We start from the raw sequence: 12,751 nt of genomic DNA on the forward strand, positions 1-12,751 counted from the left end.
GAGCGGGCCTTGGACCCCGGAGGGTCTAGCCCACCAAAGAGGCAGGGCTGCTGCAGGCTCGGTGGGCCCGTGCTGAGCCCTCTTCCAGGGAGGACCCAGAGGCCTTTGCTGTGACATGGACAATATCTCAGAAAGACTGCTTTTGAAAAGTGCACGTCAGATTATGATACGTGGATGCACAGTAGGTAATAAAGGTGGGCTTTACTTTCCCAAAACTCCTCATTCTCCTTCCTCACTGGAGAAGCCGCTCAGAGAGACCAGTCCCACAGAACCAGGCAGAGTCCCCTGCCCGGCTTATCTAGCAGCTGCCAAATATCAGCCCAGACCAGAAGCTCACCCGTCTACACCAGAGACCCTGCGCTTCCCTCCTAAGTGCCCCCATCCCCGCCCAAACTTAAAAGTCTGCTGCCTCAGTGGGCCCCTGTATGGCACTCCCACCAAATGGCAGCTTCCAAGCCCTCCCCGGGCCAGTCCTTCCGCACCCCAAGCAGGCCTCCTGGGCTGGGCACCAGATCACTCCCACCCATTTCTACCCACACCCGACTCATCCCACACGTTCTGCCAGGCCCACCTGCATGAAGCCTCGGGTCACTGTCCCTCTCAAACCCTCCTGCGCTCGTTCTGCTGGGTGTGACACAGCCTTGGCCAAGCTCCCCGCCACACACTTCCCCGGGGGTCGCCTGTGCTCTCCCCCTCGGGCCTGTCCCCACCCGCTTCTCAAGCTCAGAGCACTCCACCACCGCCCCATGGCTCTGCACTCTGCACGCACAGCATCAGCGCTGCCCTGCTGGCCGCGCCTCTGGAGGCCTGCTTCACTTGGCCAAGTGCTGACCACTCTGGGCATGCTCAGTAGCTGGGCTGTGGTGGCTGTGTTCCACGTACTGCGAAAGCCCCACTCCTTTGAAAATCCATGCAGAAAGCCGGGAGGCTGCTGAGGCACTGATGGCCAAGGGGGTATGTCAGAAACAGCAGAGCAGGCCAGTGCCCGGTGCCCGAAGCTCCAACGTGCCACCAAAACCCCGAAGGGACTGGGTCGTGCTGCCCGCTGGCCATCCTGTGCCCTCCCCCCAGACAACCAGGGCCAGAGCCCAGAGTGAACAAGGGGTAGGGCTCACCTCCTCAGAGAGAAGGGCCCAGGGCAGTCCTCCTTCGGACTGGGGACCCAGCCAGCCACCCCCCAGGGCTGCCCCAGTCTTTCTCGGGGACACTTTTTACCCATTCAGGCGACAGCTTCCAGGGCCTAGCAGGAGTAAGCACACAGTCTGGGCCGGACACGCACACCCAGCTGGTCATCCCAGGGAACCTGGGGAAACGCCAGCGCCTTCCAAATCACAGGCTGAATGAAACAAGCCTCAGAGCTGTGTTCACTTTGTGAATAAAGTTCAAGTGCTATTTTACCAAAATTTTCTCCCACACAGTGAAAAATAACCTGGCCTCACAACAAAAATACCAACAGTGATTTTCAGCCATCTCATTGCCCACTGCACACACAGGTCAGCCACATAACAGGGGACGACCGGCTGTATGACACCTCTCAGGTTCTCGTATCCACTCCCCCGTCCTGGAAATAGAAACAACACGCGTCTACTCTGAGACACACAACCAGCCCACCCTCCCCAGTTTCTTCAGTTCGACAGTTACACGCCCAAAACCTGCAACTGATACAAACAACACGCAAGGAGTCTAACCCTTATTTTTAAAACAGGTACCGGCCCTGGCTGGTGTGGCTCCATCACCGGCTTGCAAACCAAAGGGTCACCCATTCCATTCCCAGCCAGGGCACAGGTCTGGGTTGTGGGCTGGGTCCCCAGTAGGGGGCGCATGAGAGGCAACCACACACTGATGTTTCTCTCCCTTTCTCCCTCACTTCCCCCCATAAGTAAATAAATAAATTTTTTAAATAAATAAGGTATCATGGGTGTTAAGAAGTCTCTTGGGTTTGAGATCACTAATCCCAGCAGAAAAAAACAAGTCAATCAACTGTTTGGTCTCAGGGTTTGAAAGGAGAGAAACTTATCTTAGGTCTGGCATGCAGGCGATCTCATTAGTATCTACGGTAGAAAGGAAACAATTCTGCAAATGGAGGGAAAGAAAAGTGTTAGGAACCAGAAGAGAAAAATAGCCAGACATATATAAAAGCAAACATATAAGTAATCCTTCTGATGACCAAAATCCTAACTTACAAGAACTGCTTTTGCAGGTGTCCACTGGTGAAAAGGAACAGCCTTCCTCAGCAGACAGAGGTAAGTCACTTCGGGGTTCACGAAGCCCCTCCAGGCTGTCCCAACTCCAGCCACACCCACCTTACGAACAGATGGCAGGGCTGTGAGGATCACCTGGGTGGAGTCCCGGCCCCGCCCCCCCACTGTGGGCATGCTCAGACGGGTGCTGCCACTCCCTGCTGCACTGCGCATGTGAGCCCGAGTCCCCGGCCTGCAACTTCACCATGCAGTCACCTCACAGGGCTATTTTTATTAAAGTGGAGTAAAATTAAAAAGTCCCAAGCATGATGATGCCTGGCACTTGAGAAAAGTTACTTCCCCTCTTTAAATCTGTATGTCTCAGCAACTTCCGGCCAAGATGGAGGCGTAGGTGGAAACACTGTGCCTCCTTCCACGACCAAGTTTAAAGACAACAAAGTTTTAGTAACAAAAACACAACCAAAACAGACAGAAAGTTGAACTGTATGGAAGTCTGACAACAATGAACCATTCAGCCAGACCAGTAAGGGGGGCGGAGTTAGCGGCTGATGGAGCCAGGTGGCGCAAGAAAAAGTGGCCAGACCGACCCAGGCACGCCGGCAGCAGTTGGCAGATCCCAGGTGTGGGGTGGCAATGGGCAGACCCAGTGAGGGCACAAGCTAGCTGCTGACCGCGGTCACACATTCGCTCTCAGATAAACCAGGAAAAAAAAGAGCAGTGAGACACACCGTGCAAACCAGGGCCCCAGCGCTGGGAATTAAAGCCTAAAAGTACCAACTGGAAAAACTTTTGGGGGTTGAGGTGCCGGGAGAGGCTCCCAGGCTCACAGAGAGTTTGTTGGAAAGACCCACAGGGTCCTGGAGGGTGCACAAGCCCACACATCCAGGAACCAGCACCAGAAGGGCCTAATTTGCTTGCGGGAAGCAGCAGAGGGGACCGAAAGGGGACCGAAATCTGAGAGAGAGCGTGGAACACGCGCCATTGCCCCTCTCTGACCCTGCCCCCACATACAGCGTCACAACCCAGCCACTGGGTCGCCCTGCCCTGGTGAACACCTAAGGTTCTGCCCCTCATATGTAACAGGCACAAACAGACCAAAACATTATGGTTCAAGAAGAACAGCTCAAAGCCCCAGAGCCAATACTTCTAAGCGAACAAGAGATAGCCAACCTATTGGATGCACAGTTCAAAATACTGGTGATCAGGATGCTCACAGAACTGGTTGATTTTAGTCACAGATTAGAGGAACAAATGAAGGCAAAACTAAGTGAAATGAAGGGAAATGCACAGAAAACCAATAGTGATGGGAAGGAAACTGGGACTCAAATCAGTGGAGTGGACCAGAAGGAAGAAAAAAATGACCAAACAGAAAAGAAGGAAGAAACAAGAATTCGAAAAAATGAGGAGAGGCTTAGGAACCTCCAGGACATCTTTAAACGTTCCGAATTATAGGGGTACCAGAAGGAGAAGAGGAAGAGCAGTGAGTGGAAAACTTATTTGAATAAATAATAAAGGAGAACTTCCCCAATCTGGCAAAGGAAATAGACTTCCAGGAAATCCAGGAAGCTCAGAGAGTCCCAAAGAAGTTGGACCCAAGAAGGAACATACCAAGGCACATCATCATTACATTAGCCAAGATTAAAATGAAGGAGAGAATCCTAGAAGCAGCAAGAGATAAGGGGACAGTCACCTACCAAGGAGTACCCATCAGACTGTCAGCGGGTTTCTCAAAAGAGACCTTCCAGGCAAGAAGGGGCTGGAAAGAAGTATTCCAAGTCATGAAAGGCAAGGACCTACACAACTAAGATTGCTCTATCCAGCAAAGCTTTCATTTAGAATGGAAGGGCAGATAAAGTGCTTCTCAGATAAGGTCAAGTTCAAGGAGTTCATCATCACCAAGCCCTTATTATATGAAATGTTAAAGGGACTAATCTAAGAAAAAGAAGATAAAAAGTATGAACAGTGAAAGGACATCAAACTCACAGTTATTAACGACCACACCTAAAACAAAAGCAAACTAAGAAGACAGCTAGATCAGGAGTGGAACCATAGAAATGGAGATGACACAGAGGGTTAGCAACAGGGGAGTCAGGGGAGTGGGAGGAGGAGGAGAAGGGGGGAGAAGGTACGGAGAATAAGTAGCATAGACGGTGGGCAGAAAACAGACGGGGGAGGGCAAGAATAGTGGGGGAAATACAGAATCTAAAGAACTTGTGACACATGGACATAAGCTAAACGGGGGGGATGGTGGGCGAGGGGTGTGGAGGGGAATGAAGGGGGAGAAATGGGACAACTGTAATGGCATAATCAATAAAATATATTTTAAGAAAATAAATAAAATAAAAACTGTTTCCTCCAAACAGCCCCCCCCCCCAAGATCAAGTTGCTAGGAACTTGTGGAGAAAGATAGATAGATAGATAGATAGATAAATTTGTATGTCTCCTTCTGAAATCATAAGATTTGCTGCTTATTATACAGGCTTTGAAAATTCTCATCATTCATTAATACCCACAAAGAAGCAGAAATGAGGAGAAACAAGAGTATTTCTTTCTACCCTAAACTCCCTGCAGACACCAGCAGAATCCCCGTGCAGGGCATGTTTTCCTTCCAATATAATTTCCCAAACAAGACCACATCTTCCCTCCCCCTTCTTTCTCAGAAACACACCGGGCCGCCCCCTCACAAAGAGCCTCAGCATCCAGGCCAAGGATGGGAAGTGACGTGCAGGGGCCAGCTTCACGTCGTCCCACGAGGAGAAGAGGTGCCCATCACAAAGTATGCAAGGTGCCTTCCAGGAGCTCTTCGGGGCCACGGACCTGTGGAACCACTTGCAGTTCCCCTCGGACAGCCTCCTCCAGGGCCCCGCCCAAGCAACAGGCTCCTGCTGCAGCCACAGGTCCTTTCTTCCCACGGCATCTCTGCCACTTACAACTGTTGGTTACTCAGATCTACTCCTTGTCCCTCGAAGAAGCTTTCAAAAAGCGAACTGAGAAGCTGCTACGCTCCAAGGTCTTCACGGTCTCTTCCTTCCCTTGTGCCCCGCTCCACGCACAGGGCAAGTCTGTCACAAGGCGGAATGCCGCAGGGCCATTGTGGGGCTCCACCCAGGCTGGGGAGACACCGACTTCCCCACTAAAGAAACACTGAACAGGCATCAGCTGAGGCCAGGGCGCACCCCCCAACACACACCAGAACGCCAACACATCCAAACGACCTGTCTCCTACTCAGCCTCTCCGTCAAATGTGCACAGAGAGGGGCAGTCCTGCCCCTCAGGGAACACCAGCATCTCCACAGGGAGAAAAGGCAAGATGCTTCCATTTCTGCAGAAGACACTCACTAGACATTCTTAGAAAACAATTACTCAGAGTTGCGCCGAGAGGGCTAGGGGTAGAAACTCCATGACTCTCTGAAAGTGCTGCGACGACCCCAGCAAACTGGAGGTCGCTGGAGGCAGGGCAGCACCCAGACACCGCTGAACAGTTACACTACTGCTCCCTAAATTCAGGCAGTTCGCGCGAGATGCTGTGTGGCACGGCACACAGCTGATGTTCAAGTTGTTGGGAAATAAGAAACACAAGCAACAATCAGGTGAGGAGCTCCTATTCGAAGCGGGAGGCCCACCATTTTCTGGCCCCTTTCCTCGTCCTGCAGAGAAACCAAGGCCCATACGGGCAGTGATCTGCCTCAAGTTTCAGATCCCCAAACTGTGCTTGGAACCACAGCAAGCTGTCACCACTTGCTTTTCAATCACCCAACCTCAGCTGGGACAATGAACTACTGAATCTGTAACACACAAAATTTCAATAAGTGACACCAATGTGTTCCAGTCATTTTACACCAAATGTCAGCATCGTGGAGCCAGTACATTGCTGTATTTTCCAACAGAAAGCAACAGAGGTACAGAGAACACTGAACTTGTCTCACACAACAAAGGGAAATCAGCTACTGAGCGGCCTAAATGCTGGCGTTGGCCTTTGTGACTCGGCGGAGGCTTTGGCCAGGCCTCCGCTGAAGGAAGCGGCCGCAAAAAGAGGAGAGGAGCCGAGCCATCTGCAATGCTACAGAGAAAACTCTGGCTTCCCCTTCAGGTGCGGCCTGAGAGCACTGCTGGCCCTGCTGGAATAGATTCATGCTGCCAGTCGTTTGTCTCACCTGTCTCACCCCCAACCAACCCAGCCTGTTCCAGGGCGTCCGTTTCAGAGGCCACTTCGGGAGAGCCACTCAAACATCTCTGGTGTGCCCCCCACAAAAGTGAAAAGCCCTTGCAGGCACCTGGAAGGGTTCAGGCACCAGACAGCCCTGAGAATGCCAGAGCACCTGTTTCAACACGTGGGCCGGTGAGGCGGGCGCACACAGGAACTCAGAGGGGCGGCCCCACCCAGCTCCCATGGGCTTGTGCACTGGCACAGCCTGTGTGCATGGCAATTTGGCAACTTCAGGAAAAGCCTTTCCTCCAGACACAAATTCAACTCCTAGGAATTTGTCTTTAGAGAAAACTTTTCAAGTGTGTGAACTATTTATAACAGCTATGAGCTACAGGCAGAATCCTCCTCATGGGGGACAGGCGCTGAGAGCAGACATAGATATCTCAGACATAATCTTGAGAAGCACATGCTAAATAATGCTATTTATTTTTTAAATATTTTATTTACTTATTTTTAGAGAAGAGAAGGGAAGGAGAAAGGGAGAGAAACAGCGATATGTGTGGTTGTCTCTCGTGTGCCCTGGACCTGGACCACAACCCAGGCATGTGTCCTGACTGGGAGGGAATCAAACCAGCGACCCTTTGGTTCCCAGGCCAGTGCTCAATCCACTGAGCCACACCAGCCAGGGATGTTTATACAGAATTCAAAAATATCTACGATGCTGGAAATGAGGGCAGTGGTCACTTTTGAGAAGTGTGGGGAAGGGGCCCCAGGGAAGATCTGGGTGGCCAGGAATGCCATTTCTTAATCTGGGGTTGATTCTACTTTGTGACAAAGTAACAGCAATTTAAACTTACACACATTCCTGTTTGTGTGTTATCTTATGTGCTAAAAAATTTTAATGAGCAAACGCATGTACAAAGACAGTCAACTCAGCACGGTTTATAACAAAACATCACTAATATCCTATGTGTTCTAAGAATAAATACAGTACCATCCCTGCTGAGCCTAATCGTGTGATTTCAGACCTCAAGATTTGAACGTTTAAATGCTGAAATATTACTCAATATAGAGATACAAGTTTTACTGTGTAACCCTTTTAGCTATTCTGGATTGAGGATAATTGAGAATTGAGTTTTCCTAGAATTTCTGGAAATTCTATGTTTATACAGATGAACAATATACTGGGTAAGTATATTGTGTAACCATTTAAAATGAAGATATTTACTTATCTTACTATATCATTTGTTGTATCATTAAATGAGAAAGGCAATGATAAAAATGGGATTCCAAAGACAAGAATCACAAAATCTTAAAACTATATTCATACTGTGATCACACTGTTAGTAATAACAGAATATTGTCATTTTGAATGTCTTGTACAATAAAGCAAAACAAGTTAATAAAAAGATCCTTATAAATCAAGAGACCGATGGTAAATATTTATATAGAATCTCTCAAAAAACAGATTGTATTCTAATGTAAACTTTTTACATATGATAATGTAGTTTTATCATCCAAGAACAGTTCATGTATACAGAAAAAAATGCCAAAGAAAAGCTATGGTGGCCCAGCGACTGAGTTGCCCTGTTCTAGTGAACACTTTAGGGCTCTGATCCTGCTATGGAACAGGCACAAACAACCCGAAAGATGGCACAAGAAGAACTCAAAGTCCCAGAGCCAATAACTCTAAGCGACCGAGAAACTGCCAGCCTCTCAGAAGCACAATTCAGGACACTATTTCTCAGGATGCTCACAGAACTGGTGGATTATAGTCACAAATTAGAGGAACAAAGTTACAAATTAGAGGAATGTGTGAGGGCTGGACTGATTGAAATGAAGGGAGATGCACAGGAAACCAATAGTGATGGAAAGGAAACGGGGACTCAAATCAATGGAATGGACCAGAAGGAAGAACAAAACATCCCACCAGAAAGGAATGAAGAAATGAGAATTCAAAAAAATGAGGAGAGGCTTAGGAACCTCCAGGACATCTTTAAACGTTCCAACATCTGAATTATAGGGGTACCGGAAGGGGGAAAGAAACAGCCACGAGTGGAAAACATATTTGAACAAATAATAAAGGAGAACTTCCCCAGTCTGGCAAAGGAAATACACTTCCAGGAAATCCAGGAAGCTCAGAGAGTGCCAAAGAAGTTGGACCCAAGGAGGAACACACCAAGGCACATCATAATTACATTAACCAAGACCAAAATGAAGGAGAGAATCCTAGAAGCAGCAAGGGATAAGGGGACAGTCACCTACAAAGGAGTACCCATCAGACTGTCAGCGGATTTCTCAAAAGAGACCTTCCAGGCAAGAAGGGGCTGGAAAGAAGTATTCCAAGTCATGAAATCCAAAGACCTACAGCCAAGATTGCTTTATCCAGCAAAACTTTCATTTAGAATGGAAGGGCAGATAAAGTGCTTCTCAGATAAGGTCAAGTTCAAGGAGTTCATCATCACCAAGCCCTTATTATATGAAATGCTAAAGGGACTTATATAAGAAAAAGAAGATGAAAAAGATGAACAGTGAAAGGACAGCAAACACACAGTTATTAACAACCACACCTAAAACAAAAGCAAACCAAGAGGACAGCTAGATCAGGAGTGGAACCATAGAAATGAAGAACACATGGAGGGTTAGCAACAGGGGGGTGGGAGGGGGAGAAGAGGGGAGAAAGCACAGAAAATAGCATAGATGGTAGGTAGAAAATAGGGGGAGGGCGAGAATAGTGGGGGAAATATAGAATCTAAAGAACTTGAGACACGTGGTTATAAACTAAGGGGGGGAGAATGGTGGGGGAGGGAGGGTGTGGGTGGAGGGGATTGAAGGGGGGGAATAGAACAACTGTAATGGTATAATCAATAAAATATATTTAAAATAAAAAATATAAATAAATAAATAAATAAATGAAAAGCTATGGTGTTTGGGATTGGCTTTCAAGGGCACACACACCATGGGCGACCCAACAGGAACAAGAGTCCTGAAGGCAGAAGACGGGTACAACACAGGGGAGTTCGCCGCACCATTCTCTCTATTTTGTGCAAGTTGGAAGTTTCCTATAATTATAGGAAGTTTCCCATAATTCCATTTGGATCATATATTTACTTATATGCACATATTTGTGAAGAAAACAAGTTGAAAAGATAGTCACCAAAATATTAAAAGTGGTTGTTAAAAGGTGGGGTAGTATTTAAGTGACAATTTTGTGCCTATCCTAATTTCTACCTCTTCGCCAACAGTTATATTTTACTCGTGTAATTTTTTTAATAGAAAAAGAAAAAAGAGCCCTGCTGGTGTAGCTCAGTGAACTGAGTGAGGGCTGAGAACCAAAGGGTCGCTGGTTCCATTCCCAGTCAGGGCACAGGCCTGGGTTATGGGCCAGGTCCCCCGTGGGAACCACTGCTGTTTCTCTCCCTTTTTCCCTCCCTTCCCCCTCTCTAAAAATAAATAAATAAAATCTTTTAAAAAAAAAGAAGAGAGAAAAGACACAGGGCAAAAACACTACTGAATTACCCTAGTAGTTCTAAAGCAGGGCAAGGCCTCACCCGGGACAGAGCAGCTGCGTGGCTCGTGCACAGTGAGAGTCACCAAAGGAGGACGCTTGCTGCTCCACCGGGCTCAAGCATGAATGGGGTGACGCATGGCCAACAGGTGATGCTTCACGTGAACTGGGACCACTGAGGTCGGCCCTTGCTGTTTCTGTGGCACCAGAAATGTCACTCAGCGTGATGACAAAGGACAGGGAAATGCTTTCAAGGAGCCAGCCATTCAGGGGACAGACACGGCCATGGTTGGTTCGGTTGTTTCACCCTTCAAACAGTCCGACGGCACGAGAAGCATCCACTGTGTGCTCCTCATTTGCTACAGTGGCAGATAAAGATAACTTTTCCCAGAGCTCTCTTGGAGAAATCCAATCTGTTCCAAGTTTGCCTCTCAGTTTCCCTCCAAGGTAGATCTAAAATTGAATCCATATCTTTCTCAAAGAATTGAACAGACAATTTATCAAGTCCATGTTTTCTGAGAAATTCTAGGAAAACTCAATTCTCAATTATCTTCAATCCAGAATAGCTAAAAGGGTTACACAGTAAAACTTGTATCTCTATATTGAGTAATATTTCAGCATTTAAACGTTCAAATCTTGAGGTCTGAAATCACACGATTAGGCTCAGCAGGGATGGTACTGTATTTATAGTTTCAGCCGGAACAGGCTGTATTTGAAATGTAGGTTAGCAGGCCACTGGCCTGGAACTGAATGAGAAGCTCCACGGTGAAGGCTGAAATCAACCATAAATCTAAGCACTTAGCATTCATTAGCTCATGTAATAAAACATACATAATTAAAAACCTGGAACTGCTAACTTAAAAAGTTAAACATAAAGCTATTCATAAAGAAGGGAACTAGAGAAGCAATCTGCTTCCCAGTGTGAACAGCCATGTGATATATGTCTTATACAATGGTCTACATTCATGGAATCAGAGGACAAATAAAGCTGAAGAGGAACCTAAAAGGACAGTCACATTTGCTCTCAAGATGCTGCAATTTAAGACCAAAGAAGTAAACTGCCCCAAATCAGACAATCCATTCACACTGCCACTAACCTGGAAGCTCTGGTCTCCCCCTATTAAGTGCACAGTACCCGGTGTACACAGGAAAAGCACCAGAGTAACCAGACCCAAAGCCCCGCTTCTCCGTCTCCCCACTCTGTTCTGAATTTCCCCTGTGGCCTTCTTGTTTCTACATCAGACAATAGCAGCTAGTTCTCAGAACTGGAAACCATATTATTTATAAGCTAAAGTACAGAAGACCTTGCAATACTCATTGAGCTTCACATAAACCAAAGGACACTCATTCAGTCGGCACAAAGTTCATGTGCGTGTTCCAGCCACTGGCAGCATCTCTGGGCTGAGGAGGGAGCGGGCAGAACAGCAGAGAGAAGGGAGTTGCCTGCCTCTTGATAATTCAAAGGTCTCCAGCTGGCTGTGTCCTGAGGAGCTGAGGCCAAAGCCCACTCCCACAGCTCTTTCCCAAGCTCCTGACTGCCTCCCAGAAAACCTTCCTCTGCAGCGAGACCAAATGCCTACTAATGGAACGCTGGCCAGCAGAGATGCCCACCAGTTATACATGCAGACATGACAGGGATGGCAGAAACAGACGGCGGTTACAAGCAAGGCTGCATAGACCGGGAGGGCTAAGAAATGAAGGCCAGCTCCTGGCCTGTCCAGGACCAAGGCTGGGCTCCAAATGCCAGTAGGCCCCTTAAGTAGCACCTGTGGCTACAGATGAAAAGGCAATCTTTAGGGTAGTGTGGAAAGATCACCTGATCTCTCCTCCACAAAGGATACTGCAACTAGATTTGTCTTTAAATCCGAAGAGACAAATAAAAACACCACACCCAAATTTTCTCCACAGCCCCCAAATTTGTCCACAGTAAGTCCAAGTACTTGTGCTATTCTCACTAAGTTCTCGGACTTGAAACCACATACATGCATGTCAGGTGTGACAAGCCATAGCACACACAGGGACCTGGAGGAGGAAGAGCAGGGCCACGCACAGAGACCCTGCCAGGGCCTGTCCCGGTGCAAGCCAGGCTGGGAAAGGCACTGTGAGGCTGACACTCAAGCCTAGAACCGTTCTGTCCCAGAAGGCCCCCCGACTGCCCGAGTCCCTGGCCACCAACTCAATGAATTTACACCTTAAAGGCCCTGAATTTGTCCGTGCGTGAACTCAGGTGTCAATCCCATCCTCCACACAGGCCCTGCCCCAGGAAAACAAAAACACCGAATAATGTACCATTTCCGGAGTGTAGGTGACAGGCGTCAGAGAAAGCCCCAGGTGGAAACCTGTGCTACACCTTGTGCACTGCTCAGGAGCACAGGCTGCTCACATCTGTCACTCCTAGCCCTGAGGGCTTGGAGGGTTTCTTGCCTTTCCACACTACCACTTCCACAAAACGAGAAAATGAGGGTGCCACAGTCGCCCTCACCCACAGTTTTGCTTTTGAAGTTTCCATTGCCCATAGTCAACCATGGTCCAAAAATATTAAATGGAAAAACACAGAAATAAATAATTCATAATTTGAACTTGTATGCTGTTCTGAGGAATATGATGAAATCTCACACTGTCCTGTGCTGTCCCACCTGAGACCTGATTCATTTCTTTCTACTCTATCCACACCACAGTCACGTAACTTGTATTGCAGCATACTGTTAGAATGGCTGTTATTAGTTAATGTTGTTACTCTCTTACTGTGCCTAACATATAAACAAAGCTTATCGTGAGTACGTGTGCACAGGAAAACACACAGTGTATGTAGGAGTTGGTAGGATCCGCGGTTTCAGGCATCCGTGGGGGGGGGGCGCAGAATGCACCCCGGCAGACGGGAGGGGCTGCAGTAAC

At 47.9% G+C, this 12,751-nt stretch overlaps 1 protein-coding gene across 9 annotated transcripts in view; it reads right to left on the reverse strand.

Moving 5' to 3' along the window:
* Positions 1–12,751, reverse strand: part of WDR20 (WD repeat domain 20) — a 55,105-nt gene that overhangs the window by 17,374 nt on the left and 24,980 nt on the right. The window contains exon 2 of one of the 9 annotated variants that reach the window (XM_037031785.1): positions 1,892–2,073. The exons of the other annotated variants lie outside the window; for them this stretch is intronic. Within the exon in view, the coding sequence (XP_036887680.1) occupies positions 2,014–2,073 (60 nt within the window). The 3' untranslated portion in view covers positions 1,892–2,013. Of the gene's footprint in view, positions 1–1,891; positions 2,074–12,751 lie in introns of those variants that run through there. 9 annotated transcript variants of the gene reach the window in all.

Source organism: Sturnira hondurensis, unplaced genomic scaffold (genome assembly GCF_014824575.4).
Source record: "Sturnira hondurensis isolate 20B ecotype Veracruz unplaced genomic scaffold, ASM1482457v3 Scaffold0021143, whole genome shotgun sequence".
Classification (NCBI taxonomy): Eukaryota; Metazoa; Chordata; class Mammalia; order Chiroptera; family Phyllostomidae; genus Sturnira; species Sturnira hondurensis.